Source organism: Aplosporella prunicola, assembly GCF_010093885.1.
Source record: "Aplosporella prunicola CBS 121167 unplaced genomic scaffold K452scaffold_19, whole genome shotgun sequence".
NCBI classification, from domain to species: domain Eukaryota; kingdom Fungi; phylum Ascomycota; class Dothideomycetes; order Botryosphaeriales; family Aplosporellaceae; genus Aplosporella; species Aplosporella prunicola.
The window spans coordinates 750,956-768,830 of NW_022983547.1; the positions used below are offsets into that span (position 1 = coordinate 750,956).

Here is a 17,875-nt window from a genome sequence, read left to right on the forward strand (position 1 = left end):
ACCCAAGCCACCGCCGCCCACCATGTCTTTGTCATTTCTCCTCGGCTCTCTCGCCCTCATCGTCGTCCTCGCCCAAGCCGAGCCCGTCCAGTTCTGCAAACATGCCGACCCCGCCACTGACGTCAACTTCTGCGTTGCCATGACGACGCACCGCAACGCCTCAACCCGCGCTCACGACCTCTACCTCACCTTCACCACGACGCGCCACAACGCCTCGGCCCGCGGCTGGACTGCCGTCGGCCCCGGCACCACCATGGCCGACGCCCTCATGTTTATCGTTTACGGCGACCCGCTGGGCGACGCCGCGCCCATCGTAAGCGTTCGTACGAGCCCCGAGGGCCATCATCAGCCCGAGCTGGTGCGACCACCTTCCCCGTCATCCGCCGCCGACCTGCGCGTCGTGCGCGCCGACTGGCTGCCCGCCACGACCGGCTTCACGCCCGACATGCCCGTCTACGACGCCGCCGTCGCCCTTGTCTGCTACGCGTGCGGCGCGTGGCCCGGCATTGCCCTCGACGCGACGGCCGCCTCGCAGCCGTGGATCTGGGCCTGGAACCCGGTGCAGCATTTCGCCGTCTACACCTACGACGCGCACCTGCGCATGCACGCCCACCACCATGGCAACGGCGGCTGGGGCCGCTTCTACCTCGACGCCGCGCGCTCGCTCAGCCGCGCCCCGGGCCTGCCGTCGCTCCCGGTCGTGCGCGCGGGCGTCGACGCTGTCGGTGCCGCCGAGGCGCCCCTCGTGCTTCTTTCGTCCGATTCGCTGCTTGCGGCGGCAACGAGCCCGCGCTTGCACGCCCACGCCCTGTTCATGGGCGTTGCCTTCTGCCTCCTCTTCCCCCTCGGCACCGTCTTGATCCGCTCGGGCGCCGCGGCGGCGTTCACGCGGCACTGGATGGCGCAGGCGGCGGGCAGCGTGCTGGTGGCCCTCGGCCTCGTAGCGGGCCTTCTCCTGCGGCCCCGCGTCGACACGCTGCACCAGAGCGTGGGTATAGCCGTGGTCGGCGTGCTGGCGGCCCAGGCCCTGCTGGGCTGGCTGCACCATGTGCGCTTCGTGGCCCTGGGGCGACGGACGTGGGTGTCGGACGCGCACGTGTGGGTCGGGCGGGCCGTCGTGCCCGTGGCATGTGCGAACCTGGTGCTCGGGCTGGCGCTGGCGGGGTGGCCGCGCGGGCATATCGTCGCGGCGGGGGTGCTGGTTGGGCTGCTGCTCTCGGGGCTGGGCGCGCTGGTGTGGTGGCTGAAGCGGAGGCAGCGTCGGCGAATAAGCGGAGAGACGGCCGCGGGGGAGGAGGGGCGCGGGTATTTCGCCGTGGCGGGGAGTGATGACGATGATGACGATGATGACGAGGATGAGCAAGTAGGGGAGGGGAAAGGAGGCGAGGACGGCGGGGGGGAAGCAGGGAAATAAGGATTCATGTCACATACATTTACTGCAAGTATGACATACAAACCAGGGAAATTTCATAAAAGACTCTGGTAATTGATAACCATTCAGCAAGGCAAAGCTACTCAGTACTCATCCTCCTCAACAACAGTAACCACTCCAGCGGTAGGCTCAACCACAACATCATCGAGATACCAAAAATTCGGCGAGTTGAACGGCGGGCCCGAATCACCGCAGTTCACCTGGATCAAAATGGTCTCAGCAGCCACAGTCGCAGTAAACGACGTCTGCAGCATGTTCCAGTCGTTGCCGGCAGGGAACGGCGTCTGCAATACGGCCCTGCCGCTCCCCGTCAGGAAGACAAGCACGCCGCATTTGTCGACCGTGTTGCTGGTCACGATGCGCTGCAGCCAGAAACTCAGCGCGTACGCCTTCCCCGGCGTGATGGTGACGGACTGCTGCGCGCCGACGGAACTGACGCCCCCGCCCGTGCGCCACTCGATTTGCAGCGCGCTGCCTCCGCTGTGCGCGTGCGCTGCGTCGGAGACGCCGGAGCTGGTTGGGTAGCCTTTGATTGTCCATGGAGACATTGAGCCTTCGAAGCCGGGGTTCTGAATCAGGACGTCGGTTGGCTCGGGGAGAGCGGTGCTGGTGGCTGTAGTGGTTGCAGCGGTGGATGTTTCGGCCACGGAAGTTGGTGCGTCTGTAGATGACGCAATGGTTGCTCTCTCAGTCGCAGTAGGCGTTTCCGTTGCAGAGGCTTCAGCAGTAGAGGCGTCGGTAGCAGTTGTCTCTGCAGCAGAGGTTTCAACAATAGAAGCTTCTGTGGTGGTAGGTGTTTGAGCATCCGATGTTTCGGTCGAAGTGATTGCCGGCGTAGTGGAAGCCTCGGAAGTAGATGCTTCAGTAGTAGAAACCTCTGTAGTGGACGCATCGGCAATAGTAGAAGTTGCTGTAGAAGATTCGGTTGAGGTAGTGATGGTAGAAGAGCCTATGGCAGTAGAAATTTCAGAAGTGGAAGTCTCCGTAGCAGAAGCCTGAGTCGAGCTGGTGGTTCTAGTAGAAGTAGATGTCTCGGTACTAGCCGAGGTCTCTGCAGTGGGAGTTTCCGTGGAGGTAGACGTTCCAGTCGTGGTGCTCTCAGTTGTAGCAGCAGACTCAGAGGCAGTAGATGTGCCAGTGAGGGTAGAGCCCGAAGGTGTAGAAGACGACGCCAAGGTAACCGTCGTAAGCTCAGTACCAGAGACAGTGATCGTAGAAGCAGGAACTTCGACAGTGCTGGTAAGCGTTGTGGAAGGCAGAGTAACAGTAGTCAAGACCGTAGATCCAGGCACTGTAATAATGGAAGGAGAACCAGAGATAGTGACAACGGAAACAGAAGGAGAGTCAGTGACAGTAGTCAGTGAGCCCAGCGCTCCCGAGCCCGTAGAGGTCGATGCTTGGGCTGCAGTGACAGTTGAAAGCTCAGCCGTAAGTGTCTCCGTAGTGAAAGGTAAAGTGACGGTGGTCAAAGACACCGAACCCACAGCAGCAGGGCTCGACTGTTCCCGAGAAAAAGTAACAGTCTTCGTCTCTGCAGGCAAAGTAACCGTCTTAACCTCCGCAGGCACAGTCACAGTTCGGACCTGTGCCGGGAGAGTGACAGTCGCCGCAGCAGCACCTCCGGGTACCGTTACAGTGGTTACTGCCGCAACGCCCGGGAGGCTGATAGTCGTGACCGCACCACCGATTGTCACTGTCGCCTCTCCGCCCACTGTAACCGTTTGCGCCGGAAACTGTTGTGCGGGAACTGTGATAGTGCGTCCCTCACCCGGGAGTGTCAGAGTCGTAGACGCTTGTTGGCCATTGCTTTGGCTTTGGGCTGGTAGCGTAACGGTGATGGGCAGAGCGGGCAATGTCAGCGTCTGCGTTGCTGGAAGGAGCCGAATGGTCGACGTGCCTGTGTCGTAATATTAGCAGGGTTCTAGAATTTCCGTTGTTTCTCCTTGCTTGCTGTCTGTTTGTCTTCGGCCAAAGGATTTACTTACTGACAAACGTCACCGTGCTTGTCTCAACGAGCTTCTCTGTGACAGTTTGAGGCTGTACTTGTGTCACAGTCACGGCACTATTTCGAAAAGCACTTTAGTACCAATTTTATGAAATGCACGCGTGATCGGTTAAAAGAAATACTTACCTCGGCGAAGGGCACTCGTTGCGCTGAACGAGGGCGCCGGGTAGTGCGACAGCGGCAGCGGTCCAGAGACCCAGCGTCGCGAGAGTGGCCGTCTTCATACTCTGTCTGCTCCGAAAACGAACGTATTTGTTTAAAAGAAGGAGAATTTATTGATGTGGTCGCGCATTTATCGCGCAGAAAAAGAGCGACGAGCAAAGAATGAGGGCGAACAACGGCGAGAAAATAAAGGCAATTCACAAGTCATTGTTAAATACAAGAGCAATTGTATAGTGTCTTGGCGGATCAGGAGATGAAGTGAGCTGGGCTTAATGGTGGCATACACGATTCATTGGTGGCGTGTGGCTGAGTTAGTTTTCAGCTGAAAATCTGATGACACGCAGGTGTATAGGGGCAACAGATACTAATAGAGGCAATGCAACAGGTGCAACGCCTACAGCAAACAATATACCCTTCATTTTGACCTTATCTGATCTTTAGTGATAGAAGATATGCGGTGGTGGTAGTTGTGGTTTTAAGGGTCTGGTGTGTGCAGGGCCCCAACGGCAGCCTCGTGACGCTAGCAGCGGAGATGTCCGAAGGACTGATACAGCCCCAACGCCCAAATCCCTTGCGTACATTTTGAGAAATAACGTGGCGTCGAGGAAGACACAGCTACCTGAGCTTGAAAAACATCTAGTTTGTTAAATGGAAATTGCTGAATCAAAAGAAACAATTTCCAAACTTTCCTGAAAAGAATTCTTTCTTTCTGGTTATGCAGGCGTTAATTATATAATGGAGCTTTGTGTAATGCCTTTATTACTAGATGGAGCGGCCCTATGAGTTTCATATTATTCTGTTATACATGAGTTTCCTAGAAAATAATTCATGAATCAAACATCAAACACACCTAATATATTATACTCATTTACACTACGGACCGCTGCACCACTCTCCAACATGATAGGTAAACCAGACCTAACCTCCATCATTTCCGGGGCGAATCACGACCACCTCCAGGGAGCTCATGCACGGACTCTTCAGGCAGCTCCTGCAAGCCGTTGCTGTCCAACTCTCTTGGTGCAGGAGCCGGAGGCGGAGCCTCCCTCATAGGAGCGTATTCCTGATGCAACCCCGGCGGCGGCATGTTATAAGCTGGTGCTTCTTTAGGTAGGGGCTGCTGAGGTAGGTTTTCTTCGGGGCCTCGCTTGCGTCGCCGGAGCAGCAGCCATGCCGCACCGAGCAGCAGGATGCCTCCCACCGCGGCGCCGACTCCGATCCCCGCCTTCGCACCTGTGGATAAGCCTCCGTGATCTTCGTCAGGCGAACCTCTGCTGCTATTGGTCGTCTTGCGTAATGGGGTTAAGACTCCCTCCCACGTTGTGTTCCAGGGCTGCATCTTTTGTGCTGCTGCCAGAGTCGTTGTCTCGGGATCGATGGCATGTACGTCTTCTGGTGAAAAGCTGGGGCCTGGTGCCTGAGAAAGCCATGATGTTTTGGAATCCCAATTGTGTGCGAGAAAGGCGCCTTGAAGAAATGCTCGGCCGAGTATGGTGTTTGGACCAGTATTTTTTGAGGGATCGAAAGGGCGGCAGGGGAAGTAGGGCGTCTCCGAAGCCACTAGAGGATATGTAAGGTTGAGGCTGAGCAATGCGAACGGGATTTGAATTGAGGCCATGGAGCCAGCTCTGCCATCGGTGTAGAAGGAGAACGAAATGTAATGAGGTGATTGAATCAAAGGTCTGTACAATGGAGATGTAGTATCCCAAAAGTATAAATCAAACGAGGAATTATATCTGACCGGGATATAGGCAGCGATGGCGTCACAGGTTTCTCTAGGAAGGTAGATGTACGGTACTCCGGGATCAGGCCTTGCTGATATTGGTAAGCTTGCGTTGCTTTTTAATAGGCCTTTGAGCGAACGTGCTGTTGAGTTTACAAACGCGGAGCCACCATCGGCGACTCCCAGAGAAATATCGCCAAGGTATAGGTACTGGTCTGAGCTGGCAGTGATAGGCGTGCCAATACACCGCGACCTATCGTAGCCACCGAGGGTCAAGCTCCCGGACACGTTTTGCGAGACGGAGCCGACATGGAGGCCGTAACTAGTTGATGATATCGCTTCTCGGAGTTTTGCTAAAGGAACCGTGGTGTTTGATTGAATACTGGTACCGTTATTCGACTCCCAATTGACAGTACTGTTCTGTCCGTATAGAGAAAACTGGGCTAATCAGCGAGCTGGTAACATCTCTGAGGAGGGATTTTCAAACTCACAAAGCCGACGTCCATCATGTAAGAGTGGCCTCCAGGATAGTTAACCGAGATGCTGTCAGATACGGCAGCTGCAGCGCCATCTAGGTAACTACTAGGCCGTCCAGGTGCCTGCAGCGTAAAGCGCGTTACAATGTAATGCATGCTCCCCTTTAAGCCCATGATTTCTGTCATGTACATCCCAGCCTCATCGGTCCACTCCGAAGGCATGGTCCCTAAGCTGTTTTTCCAGGCTATCAAGTTTTGAGAGCCCGAGCCCGTCCACATGCCGGGCTTAGGGAGTGGGCAACTGGCTTCCAGGTTTTGTTCGCATGCCGATGCGTTGATGAGCATAGATGTTTGGAAGAGCGACGGGTGGACTACGACATCCTGTGAAAGATTAGAGATTGCTCGTGGTTATAAACAGTAAATTGATGAACGTGGCACATACTCTTGCTGGATACTCAATGCTGAAGTCTGATTTATGTCAGCGCAGTCGCAAGCTGTGATGCGGGTGTTTCTCACTGATGGCATTCCATGGTCCATCAGGCCCGACTTTGGTGCTGGTCAGTAGGTAATTAATCAACTGCTATAAATACCAGCACACTTACCTTTAACATTATAGTACAACGACCAGGGTCCAGCTGCGTGCGAAAAAGGAAGCAGAATTAAACCGATACAGAGGGCCATGAAGTGCATCTCGCTGGGTGAACAGGAGCTGTGTCGGAAAGATACTCCGTAGTGTAGGAAAAAGGCAACAGGCTCGAAATACATATTTAGCTGCCGATACGCTACGCGGAAATAGCGGGAGGGCGATGCAGGGGCCCAAGGGAATGACGAAAATAATCCATGCCTCTGCAGTGTCAGATGGGTTCCAGCTGACCGGATGTTACACATGTTACACCGTGTAATCTTGGCAATGCATTTGTACTCCGTAAGCGACATCTTGTAATCTAAAATTGTTTGGATAGTAGGTAAGGCTTTCTTGAAAGTGAGGCTTAGTCGAGCTTCTTGAACCTGGCTTATCCAGAGATGCGAACTCTTTTGGACATTAGAAGTGTTGCGCCGGCCCTTGCGTTTCCATATTTACAAAGTAGGCGAACGATTAAGGCTGAGATTTAGCTGCCCGTACATACACGGTCTCTGGTTCTAATTGGATGGCTGATCAGCTACGGCGTACCCGCAGCCTTAGGCTCTCGGAAGCACCTGAAAAGTCGGACAGCGGATTGGGTTTCAGCTTACGACACCAACATAAGCTCAGCTTCACCGGTGTGAGTTCCCAGTACACCTAAATTCTCCAGGTGGAATATTAATCTGTGATTGTGTTCCAAATCCAGTATAGATCATTGTCACCATACAGCCCACTCGACAGCGTATCCCACTCAACGGGCGTGCTCGCTGTCGCAAGCCCGCTCTGAAAATCGGCAGAGCCATGATTCTGACCGTTGAAAGAGGTATCCTGTGGCAAAGCGTGATCGAGAATTTCTGTTCCTTTGCCAGTGTGCGCTACTGCATATTAGATATGTTTCAGCCCAGCTACTCGCGAGCAGTCACGAGCGAAGACAGTGGCTTACCTCTTTGCCTCGGCGCGCGACTGTTGTTCGACCTACAGCTCCCTTCACATCCCGCATCGAAGCCATGACCCGCAGTAGAAAAATATGGCGCCGTGTCCCTAGGCACGCTTAATGGCAGCCTCAACGTGTCCTCCACAGACGGATGTCCCGGCTGCACCACCGGATTGGAACCATCAGCCCCATTGCTCGAAACACGCGCAGGCGCGACAATCGGCGCAAGCATGGCCTCCGCCACCCGGTTCAGTAAGAGGCGGATAACGTCTTGCAGCACGACGCTGCTCTGCATCGAGAGTTTCGATCGTCGTCCCACGAGTTCCTGCAGCCGGTAGATGCGCGTGATAGTGCGTTTGGCCTCCTGCGCGCGGTCTGAGAGCGGGTCCGACAGCGCGCAGACGACCATGACAATGGCAGAGTTGAAGAGGTTGATGGCTAGGAAGGCGACGAGATGCGTGTCGGTGGCGAGCTGTGCGAGGTGTGGGAGCTCCGTCACACGCGACGTCTGCACCGCTGCATTCCACCAGAGCTCTGAGCTCGACATGCCGGAGCCAACCGGGTACTGTGGGACTGCTGATGCGGTGGATGTGGAGAGTGGTTCGGGCCTGGAGTCTGTGAGTGCTTTAAAAAGGTCGTCTACTTGCTGGGCGAGGAATGGCCGATGAAGAACGACGACGATGTTGTCGTATGTTAGCTGCAAGGACAAGGACTGGAGACGATGCGCCTTCACTTGCGCTGGTGGATCCAACTGGCAGTCCTTGTTGAGGTTGAACACAAGATGCGAAGGAAGTTGCTGACGCCATTGTGTCAATTGCTCGTGAATGCGATCGATGAGAGCAGAGTGGTGGGCCATGGCTGCCGCATCCAACGACCCAGAGGTTCGTATGCCGAATATGGTCTCGAGCATCGGTGATGCAATGAGATAAAGCATATTGAGCTCTCTTTGATAAGCGGAATAGCAAATCGGGGTCTCAGCTTTCTCCCGATCGAACCTGCAATTCTCCACAAATTCAGCGGGCATCGAAACATTGCAGTCCTTGTCATTTATACCCAGTGGTTTCCCATATGTGATTGAAGCAAACCTATGCACCGTCAGGATGACTGAACTTCTATTTCTTATCGTAATACTTGCCTGTCCCAAGTGTATATCGTCCACCATACCCTTTTTCTCTCTTCGCGATCGTGAACCTCTCCTCGAGAAGTCTCCCGGTGTAGGCCCAAGGCCTGACCTGTCTTGATTGCTGCCCCAAGGAGAGCAAATGATGAACTAGGCTTGCCGTGGTAGAGCCCGTACGAGCCCAAGAGAATGCAGGTTTGGACGGAAACTAGGGAAGCTTCAGTAATGATCTCATACATTTGAGATTCAGTATGCCGCAGAAGCTCTGAGCTCCATTGTTTCATGTCTTCAGTATCCTGCGATTGCCCGTCTATGCCTTTTTGTGAGAGATACCAGGCAGCAATGCCCAGCACGGTGGTCAATAAAATAAGAAACCCCTTTTGGTCCGGACAGCCAAAGCCATCGGCAACACTCTCATACTGCTTTCGGAAAATGGGTTCATGGATGACCAGGGAAAACCAATGAACGCTGTCGAAATATTCTTCCAGAAGCATTTCCGTGACTTGTCGCGATGGAAGGCTGTAACTGAGAATGGCAGAAATTGGACGTTTTTGTAGGGAGGCCTGGTTCGGCGAAGATCCGCAAGGCACGACTTCGCCATCGGGGATAGCGGATATGGCTCTGTTGTCAATGGTGCGCCTTCCGAGTTGGAATATCTGCGCCGTCGAATGGTAAGCCCGTGATTTCCGGGTATACTCAAGGTGCTTCCACCTTCCGAGTTATGCCCATTGTGGATTCAGCTTCGCCATAGTCAACGTTGGACGAGCTTCTCCCGAATTGCGGAGTCTGTGTGCCATTGCTCTCGTAGACGGATGGCTGTCTGGCGTTGGCGCAGGCCGGGGTTGGCGACCTGACGCGTGATTGTTCGTGGGTAGCTTCATCCACTCTTCTTCTTCTGCCCGAGCTGTGAGCAGATATCATTGCCGTGCGGAGCCACATTGAACGCACTTTGTAGATGCATGGGTTTCGCCGTGTGACGCGGATACACATTCCACGTCGGCTCGCACGCAAAGAGTGCATGGTCGGAACAGGTCACACTTTCGCAAGGGTCAGCGGTGAGTAGACCAGGTGGAGATGCGTAGAAAAGATGTCGACGGACTCTGCTCTTGTGACGGCGGCATCGTTGGCACGCGCTATTGACTTTGGCGGACAGGGCATTGCCCCGACGAGCGGGGGAAGGGCGGTCCATTGGAAAGCGTGGGGAAGCAGAGGGAGCCGGCGGAGACAAGAGATTTCCGGCGGAGGAAGAGAGACTGGGGCTCCGTCGTCGCTTCCGCCGGAGCCCGGAAGCCGAGGATCGACCGCACGCACGCGCGTCTCCACCACACCACAATTGCAACATCAAACATCACTGAATCATTGTCATCATTCAACATTGTCTGTCTATACAGTCCCCGCATTTCAATCCCATGCCCTCCGGATCTCATGCGCTTGAGCCGGCAGCGGCGCGATGCTTGGCATGTCTGTCTTCGTTCGCCGACATGATCTTCAGCGCAAACTTTGACCGCGCCCTTATCTCCGGCCCGTAGAAGTAGAAGATGTAGATCGGTATCGTAACCAGCACGGCAAGGCAGCCCAAGATGGTCGATGCGTACGGCAGATGCCTGTTGCTCGGCCCAACATTCGAGTACACTGCCGCGGGATTAGTCCGACCGTCTCTCTTCGCATCTATTCGCATCTCTGGAACTACTACTTACGAGGTGTCGCGTACAAAGCGGCAATACCGGCCAAGAAATCTCTGGCGAACCCGTTGCCACCGGTTGCCGATGCTGCGTACGGCCCGTAGATGGAGACCATGTAATCAATGGTAGCCATGTAGATGGCGTACTGCAAGAGGACAATGTCAGCCACCGAAACTTTAGGTCGTACAATGTTACTCACGTTTGCAATGCCGACGAGCCCGGAAAACAGCAACGGAGCAATCCAAGGAATGCCGTGCGAGGGACCGAGACTCGTCCAGGCGAATCCAAACAAGCCAATGGCCTCCAGCGGTGCAGCTGACAAAAAGCATTAGCATCATGAGTCCCAATGTGGCCGATTGTGGAATCCTTACTGTACAACAGCCAGTACAAACGATATTCGGGCTGGAAATCTCCGCTCTTCATCTTCTGCTTCTGCCTGATGAACCAAGGCATGAAAGAAAACCAAGCAATGAAGTAACCGACGACGAGTCTGGAGAGGCGTCAATACTAAACGCTAGATACTTTGTACCACCGTTTTACTTACGGTATGAAAGCAAGGCCGACCGCAATCTTGCTAAAATTCCACTGTTTGAAGACAGGGCTGTACGACTCCAGAAAAGTGAAGATGAGGGCATCGCTAAAGCCGCTCAGGAGGGAGAGGAAGAGCACAATCGGTTCAGTGCAGAACATCTTGAACGGGCGAATCCAGATCGTAAGAATTTCTTTGACGGGGAGACCGGCGATGGTGAAGATTCTTTCCGCCTTGATATGCTGTTTTTTGATCTGGTCCGCGGTCCATGCTTTCGGGTTCTCACCTACTCATGTCAGTAAGCCGGAAGGCAAAGGGAACAGTGTAATTCTTACCTGTTTTCCGCAGTCTGTCTGCCTCCTTATTCATGAGAACAGTCGAGCGGGTTTCGACGACCGTCAGGAGATGCAAAAGTTGCGTAAAGCCTCCAAACATAAGCTGCAGCCAGAAGACCCACCGCCAGTGCAGGAAAGTTTCGGAAAACCCTCCCACGATTGGACCGAGCACGGCACTTCCAACCGAGGAAAACACCACGAACGCGACGGCAAACTGTTGGTCTTCCGGTTCCCACATGTCCGCCACCATTCCCAGGGTGACTGAACCACCGGCCGAGGACAAACCGCCAAGGAACCTGCAGACGACGATGGTGCCAAAGTTTTGTGCAAGCGCACAAGGGATTTGCCAGATGTTTACCAAAAACAAACTGAGCTGCAGGATGGGTTTCCGCCCCAACTCCTCACTCCACGGTGCCCAAAGCTCGCATCCAAAGGCGTAGGTGACAAGGAAAACAAGTTGGCCAACCCTTGCTGCTTGGGCACTGATGCTGAACTCCTCCTGCAACCCTTCAATAGCGTTGGAGTAGATGCTGGTGTTGAAGTTCATGGAGCATTGGACGACGAAAATCACCGACAGAATGTACCATTTCTTCAAGGTCGGAAAGCTGAAACCAAGCTTCTTGTAGACTTCAGGGTCGCTCTCGGTAATGGTGGCCTCCAGAGTAACATCGCCGATGGAAAATGTCTCGCTATCGTCTCGTTTTTCGTTGCTAAGGAAAGCCTCAGGGCCAGAGGTGACCTTTTCGATTTGCTGAAATCCCGTCGCAGTGTTGAGCCTCTTCTCGGGATCACTACCCGTCATGGAACCAGGGCTCGCCTCCTCGATACGTTCGGGCTGGTTGGTATCCTTTTTCGGTGACATGTCGAAAGATGAGACGAAGAAACAAGGTTGGAGGGCCAACAATGAGATAGACGGTCATATTTATATCACCACCTGGTTACATTGGCAATGTGCCTTCCCTTGGCTATGCGGGCGTTACAACTGAACCGGCACACCGGACAGACTCGGCCGGACTCGTGGCTATGACGTAGGTCATAAACGGGGTTGTAAGCTCGACCCACTTCTCATACGGAGGTTGGGGGTTGAAGCGGGGACGCAGAGGTCTTTTTCTTCTCCGTGCTCAAGATCCTGCGGGGGTGGAATGCCCGAATGCTGTCCAAAGCCACTGACGAGTGACCCCATACCATCGCTTTATTGGCTAAAACAACTGAATCTCATAGCATCCGTTTACTCTCTTTTCATCAAAACAGTACTTTTCAGATATCTATAATTTTGTTAAGGGTTTAAATGCTAAGGCATGTTGCCACAGAGACAGGCCAAGGCGCGGCGCTTCAACGGCGCCTTACCCCATACGCTACAAGTCCGTGGACACGTAGAGTCAGGTACAGTGAATCGCCGAAGGCCTGAGACCGCTCCTTACACCCCAATCTCGAGTTTGGCCTAGCATCGGGCATCAAACCAAGTTTTGCCTACCATTCTGAGCCGTTCCGCGTCATCCGACTAGAAAACAACGACATTCTGCCTCCAGAATCCGGAGGACCTGGGATATGGCACGTACGTCTCCCGTCGATGCCGGCTTAGCCCACACGTCTATACTCCGTAAGCGCCCGGTCAATGCTCGGCCCACACCCTTCTCACTGCAACGGGTCTGCCCGAGCCTGATATCTAAATCTGGTAATCCGTAGCATCTTGGCGTCACTGGCTCAACACTGTAAGCTTCAACACAATCACATGCTTGGAATTAGGTGATTGATCAGAAGTTCCTGCAGATCTTAACGCTCTGTACCAATTTTGGTTGGAAAGCTTGTCTATAGATTATCTTGACCACAACAGTGAAACCACGGGTCTCAGGCCGCGCTTACAGACAGGCGTGGATCGACTTGGGCCCCCGTATTATGCACTTGATGCCTTCCCGCTTGGTAACCGTCTGAAAAGCGACTTCAGCCTCCTCGAAAGAGAACCTGTGGGTGACAAGCTCCTTAACGCTGACAGCACCCTTCCGTACGAGCTCGATCGCGAGGCCATAGTCACCTGGACCGTACCGAAAGCTTCCCTTGAAGGTTGCTTCCTTGTCGCATATCAATCCAACTGGAAAACTAATCGAGGACGATCCAAGTCCAGCTTGTATAAATGTTCCACCACGGTTCAAAACAGCCACTCCGTCTTGTGTACACGCCTCGACACCAGTTGCCTCGATGATTATGTCGAAACCATCAGGAAGATCGAGCTGCGACGGTAGCTCCTCTGCCAGACTTGACTTTCCGGGCTTGATGAGATAGGTGTGCGTCGCAGCGTACTTCTTTGCGAACGCAAGACGAGACTCCACAATATCAGCAACCACGATCGTGGAGGCGCCAAACGCTCTCGCGACAGCACAGACAAGAAGTCCGATAGGGCCAGCCCCAGTAACCAAAACAGAAGCACCTTGTGTGATGGCAGCAAGCTTGCAGCAGTGTACAGCAACACTCAGGGGCTCGATAAGGGCGCCCTCTTCGAAGGACATATTCTCCGGGAGACGGAAACAGCACTCCTCAGGGAGGTTGTAGTAAGTCGCCAATGTGCCATCAAAGGGAGGTGTGGCCGCAAACTTCATCGACTTGCAGAGATTGTATTTTCCGCTCCGACAGTGCTTGCAGGTATTGCACGAGGCGCCGGGCTCGAGCGCGACTCTGTCGCCGACGGAAAGATTCTTCACGTCCGGGCCGCAGGCTTCGACGATGCCCGAAGATTCATGACCGAGGATTATGGGTTTCGTGACTTCGTAAGGCCCGACGCGGCCGTGTTGCCAATAATGGACCTACTGCCCGTTAGATTCAGCGTAGTGTGTGGTGTGGTATAGTAGGCTGCCAACATCTGATCCGCAGATTCCCGTTGCAATGACTTTGACTTGAACATCCCTTCCTGAGAGGGATGTCGATACAGTTCGATCCTCATAAACGAATGATCTGTCCGGAAGCAAAACGAATGCACGGTTGGGCTAATGGATAAGGTAGGAAACGTCAGTGTAAACGTTTTTAGGTGGTGCTGCTTGTACCGACGAACCTTCTCGCTCACGGGAGCGCTGCCGTTTGAGGCCATATTTTCCAGTCAGGATTCTAGTGTCCAATTGTATACTCGAAGGGCCAAGTTAAGTGATTGGAGCAGTGCCCTTCTCAGGGTTGCGTTTAAACATTGCTGTTCGTTAACGCAAAGACTTCCGCCGGAGTGGATTTAAGTGGGACCCTGCTCCGGCGGAGGGCAGATTGACAGCTAAACAATTGACGTGTCGCTAGGACCAACTCCATCGACGGAACAGACGAAAACGACATAGTTTAAGCGCACTGTTAAATCATAACATCGTAAAGGGTAGACGGTACTGTGTTATCCCCCCGCAAACCAAACGACTAAATTCAGCTCTAACTAGCGAACTGTTGCGGGCTGCTCTATAATATTTTTAGGCTTAGAAAGCTACCTCCTACAGTACTCAATCTATCGAGCCTAAGAAAGTTGCGCACCTCCGGCGGTCAAAGAAAAGCCCTCCGCCGGAAGGAACGTTGGCCAAGCTATTCGGACCGAGCCTAGTGGGAGCCACCCAACATCCACGCTGCGCCGTAGCCGGGTGGCCGGCAAGCCACGCTATTGTAACCCTACGTAGTATGCGATCCTCAGTAGATGACTTGAACGGCGGCCTTGCACTTTTTGTGTGAACTCGCTTGCCAAAAAAAAAAAAAGTTAGTGCTGGCAACTCGCTATTAACGCGTAGTTGACGCCAAATTGTTGACGAAAACACAACGCCTTCAGCTTATTGTATAGATCACGGTCGCTGTTAAGCAGCTGCGGACTTTCAAGTTCAAATTTAAATACTGTGAGAATAGCCGCTATATTTGACCCGGTTACGCCTTGACTGTAGTGGCATCTTAGGCTCTTTATTTTGCCTAATACCTTTTTCGCAGGTATTCTACAAACGCGTGCTTTTGCTGAGATGCGCTAGAGCAATACGACCAACAGAGCGGCGTAGCAGGACGTAAACTCGCTGCATGATGGATTCCGGCAACTCCTATGCTACCTACGCTCGTGCCACCCTTCTCCGGCTTTGCTGGGGGCCATCACCAGTCGTGTCATGCAGGCGGATTTTCAGTAGGCCAATAGAGATTTAGCAAAACAAGACCATGGTTCTTCATCCGCGAAGAGTTTCGTCTCTAAACACTTGAGTTTCAAAAATATTTGATGACGTCTTTCCATGCGATTTGTGCTATCTTGAGATTGGTTTGGTCTGGGTCTGCGAGACCGGGTCGGTTCGCGACCCTTCGCCCTGCAGCAACCTCACCTCATCACCTACTTAGAAAAATACCTCTGCATAGAAGCAAGCTACAATTACCGCAGGGCACTCGCACTCTTAGTTCCTATAAGAAACAGTAATTGTTTTATTGCCAGTTTCAAATATTAGACAGCGAACGAGATAATTTTCGGATGCCGCTAATGTTTAAACCTTAGCAAAATCTCCTCCATCTCGATACCGTTCGCTTTATAGACAGCCTCTTCCTTTTTACCAAGAAGGCTGTAGCAGCACTGGCCTTAGTAAGCCAAATGTAAGGCTAGTAAGAAGTTAAAGCGAATATATTTAGATTTAAAGAAGATCTTGGCTATCCTCATCCTCGAAAATCAAGGTAGAAGCTAAGAATAGTGTTAGAGAGGACGGCAAAATATACAAGGTGTCTATAGCGCCATGACCGGACCAGACTGGCTTGTGTTCTTGGCCGGCCCAGTCAATTTCTACAGCGATCGTTATCAGCTGGTTAGTCATTTCCAATCGGAACCATTTCCCGTATTAGTCATTGGCGCTACTCAGAGGCCCTACTGCGCCTATATAGGCTATTTACACTGCAACTCAAAGCTCTTTTCTTAAAACACCATCCGCCTCCCATCTCCAAAGCATTACCGTTTGTTTTCTACATCTCGACACGCCTATACAAGAAAGATGGCCAAAATATCGGAATACCGTGTCCTTTCCTTCGATGTCTACGGAACTCTTATTGATTGGGAATCTGGAGTACTTGCAGCTCTGCAGCCCCTCCTGGACGCCAACAATGCCAAATTCTCTCGTGAGCATCTTCTTGAGACTTACCACGATCTGGAACAAGCCCTACAAGCCAAGGAGCCGGATCTGAAGTACGCTCAGTTGCTCACCGAAATTCACCCGCAAATAGCCGCACGTCTGGGCCTGCCTGAACCAAATACACCACAAAATGAGGCGTTTGGTCAGTCTGTAGGCAAATGGCCTGCTTTTTCCGATACGGTTGATGCACTGTGGCGTCTCGGTAAGCACTACAAGCTGGTAGTGCTGTCGAACGTGGATCACGAGTCTTTCGTGGGGACGAACGCTGGACCACTGCAGGGGACACCGTTTAACCTGGTGATTACAGCGCAAGACGTTGGCAGCTACAAGCCGGACCAGCGGAATTTTGAGCATATGTTGCGCGAAGTCAAAGAAAAGCTAGGAGTGGAAAAGGAGCAGGTGCTCCAAACGGCACAGAGCCAGTTTCATGACCATCATCCTGCTAAGATCATTGGGATCAAGTCGAGCTGGATTGTGAGGCCGGGTGCCGTTATGGGCAATCGAGAGAAGGAGACTTTCGACTGGAAGTTCGATACTCTGGGTGAAATGGCGGATGCCGTGGAAAAAGAGTTAAATGAAGTGTAGGGAAGCTGGAAGCCGGAATGGTTCAATAGAGCTCTTTGATTTCCAGGCTTTACGTACATGGTTGAGTTGAGTTGAGTTGAGTTGAGTTGAGTTGAGTTGAATTCATTTACCCTGACCCATCGCCCTGAGCGATATGCAGGCTACAGACTATTCAAAGGAATACGCTAGGGATTTACATTGGTGATTTAATCTGAGAGTATAAGGAGAAAGCGGAAACAGAGATAGGACAAAGGAAAGGTAGAAGAATGGGAATAAGATAGGGTTTTACTAGTTGATGTCGTCTCTACTCTGGAACCTTTTTGTTTGTTGAGCGAATTCAAGTACCCTTTTAAGTTGTGCGGCCGAAATTGTCCATTTCATCTTTTCCGTATGCGGCTGGTTCTTGTCTATTGGTTTACCGCCTAGGAGGCTAGAGAGGCAGTTTCTCTGGAGTCCGGTTTCTTGATATATTTTTTACCGATTTTCCTAGAGTAGCAAATAGTCTAGTAATATATGGGATATTGATTCAATATCCCCGTATTTATATTTATCGTTGTTTATCTGTCCTATTCGTTTTCGGTGCTGGTTGAGCTAGTAGTGGCTAGTTCTTAACTGGGCTAGTAGCCCTGCTAGGTTACGTGGGAGTTTGTCGTAGAGGTGCCTTACGTGTGGTCTAGGAATCGCTGTATCTACGTTGCGGAGGTGTTAGCCTTTCTCTGACGCTCTCTATTCTTTATTCTATTGCTTATATACTACTTCGAGAGTTGTTTTAACTTGTAGCGGTATTAAGGGTAGGAAGTTGTGTTCTCTAAGACGTGTTGTGGCTTGTTTAGCTAGCTTGTCTGCTTCCTTATTTCCTTGGATACTATAGTGGCTTGGGATCTACTGGATCGTGAAACTTATTTGAAGACTTTTATGGAGAGATTGGGCTGTACTGAGGATAGACCGTACGATGCTTTAGCCTGATCTCTTTTTATATCTCCTAGTTAGAGCTTGGAGGGCGGCTTTGGAGTCGCTGTAGATAACGTATTCGGTTAGGCTATAGGGTCCCTCTTGTAGGTGTTTTTTAGCTGCTAGCTCTATCCCCGTTAGAATAGTAATTAGTTCGGCTGCTTGTACTGTGTAGAAATTACTAGATCTAACTCCTTTAAGCGTACTGTATCGGGCGTTCCCGGCTTGGTCTAGAATGACTGCT

General features: G+C 52.5%; 7 protein-coding genes across 7 annotated transcripts; 2 read left to right on the forward strand and 5 right to left on the reverse strand.

Annotated features, from left to right (window-relative positions):
- Positions 1 to 52: 52 nt before the first annotated feature.
- Positions 53 to 1,261, forward strand: K452DRAFT_216422 (iron reductase domain protein; the record flags this gene model as incomplete). The annotated part of the gene is made up of 1 exon (XM_033536255.1): positions 53 to 1,261. A coding segment is annotated over one exon (1,209 nt), but the record flags the coding sequence as incomplete, so codon positions are not given.
- A 254-nt stretch (positions 1,262 to 1,515) lies between these two features.
- On the reverse strand, positions 1,516 to 3,661 carry K452DRAFT_310659 (uncharacterized protein; the record flags this gene model as incomplete). The annotated part of the gene is made up of 3 exons (XM_033543357.1): positions 1,516 to 3,329; positions 3,418 to 3,494; positions 3,564 to 3,661. 3 exons carry the CDS (start codon positions 3,659 to 3,661, stop codon positions 1,516 to 1,518), a joined length of 1,989 nt encoding a protein of 662 aa, XP_033395489.1.
- A 783-nt stretch (positions 3,662 to 4,444) lies between these two features.
- Positions 4,445 to 6,479, reverse strand: K452DRAFT_320370 (uncharacterized protein; the record flags this gene model as incomplete). Its single annotated transcript, XM_033544317.1, has 7 exons — positions 4,445 to 5,281; positions 5,341 to 5,414; positions 5,479 to 5,760; positions 5,814 to 6,179; positions 6,241 to 6,266; positions 6,315 to 6,344; positions 6,401 to 6,479. 7 exons carry the CDS (start codon positions 6,477 to 6,479, stop codon positions 4,528 to 4,530), a joined length of 1,611 nt encoding a protein of 536 aa, XP_033395490.1. The 3' UTR covers positions 4,445 to 4,527.
- A 619-nt stretch (positions 6,480 to 7,098) lies between these two features.
- K452DRAFT_336513 (uncharacterized protein) lies at positions 7,099 to 9,663 on the reverse strand (the record flags this gene model as incomplete). The annotated part of the gene is made up of 6 exons (XM_033545244.1): positions 7,099 to 7,298; positions 7,433 to 8,439; positions 8,490 to 9,130; positions 9,186 to 9,378; positions 9,423 to 9,511; positions 9,574 to 9,663. The coding sequence occupies 6 exons, from the start codon at positions 9,661 to 9,663 to the stop codon at positions 7,099 to 7,101; spliced, it is 2,220 nt and encodes a 739-aa protein (XP_033395491.1).
- Positions 9,664 to 9,847: 184 nt separating this feature from the next.
- K452DRAFT_275302 (uncharacterized protein) lies at positions 9,848 to 11,822 on the reverse strand (the record flags this gene model as incomplete). The annotated part of the gene is made up of 6 exons (XM_033539229.1): positions 9,848 to 10,106; positions 10,172 to 10,301; positions 10,356 to 10,471; positions 10,528 to 10,646; positions 10,701 to 10,927; positions 11,007 to 11,822. 6 exons carry the CDS (start codon positions 11,820 to 11,822, stop codon positions 9,898 to 9,900), a joined length of 1,617 nt encoding a protein of 538 aa, XP_033395492.1. The 3' UTR covers positions 9,848 to 9,897.
- A 1,057-nt stretch (positions 11,823 to 12,879) lies between these two features.
- Positions 12,880 to 14,099, reverse strand: K452DRAFT_300284 (uncharacterized protein; the record flags this gene model as incomplete). The annotated part of the gene is made up of 3 exons (XM_033542313.1): positions 12,880 to 13,818; positions 13,873 to 13,998; positions 14,064 to 14,099. 3 exons carry the CDS (start codon positions 14,097 to 14,099, stop codon positions 12,880 to 12,882), a joined length of 1,101 nt encoding a protein of 366 aa, XP_033395493.1.
- Positions 14,100 to 15,925: 1,826 nt separating this feature from the next.
- Positions 15,926 to 17,045, forward strand: K452DRAFT_289753 (uncharacterized protein). Its single transcript, XM_033540885.1, has one exon. It carries the CDS (start codon positions 15,979 to 15,981, stop codon positions 16,699 to 16,701), a length of 723 nt encoding a protein of 240 aa, XP_033395494.1. The 5' UTR covers positions 15,926 to 15,978; the 3' UTR covers positions 16,702 to 17,045.
- The last annotated feature ends 830 nt before the right edge of the window (positions 17,046 to 17,875 follow it).

Bases quoted from the DNA above. Each gene is read 5' to 3' on its own strand.
- K452DRAFT_289753 (XM_033540885.1), top strand. From the start codon at position 15,979: ATGGCCAAAATATCGGAATACCGTGTCCTTTCCTTCGATGTCTACGGA.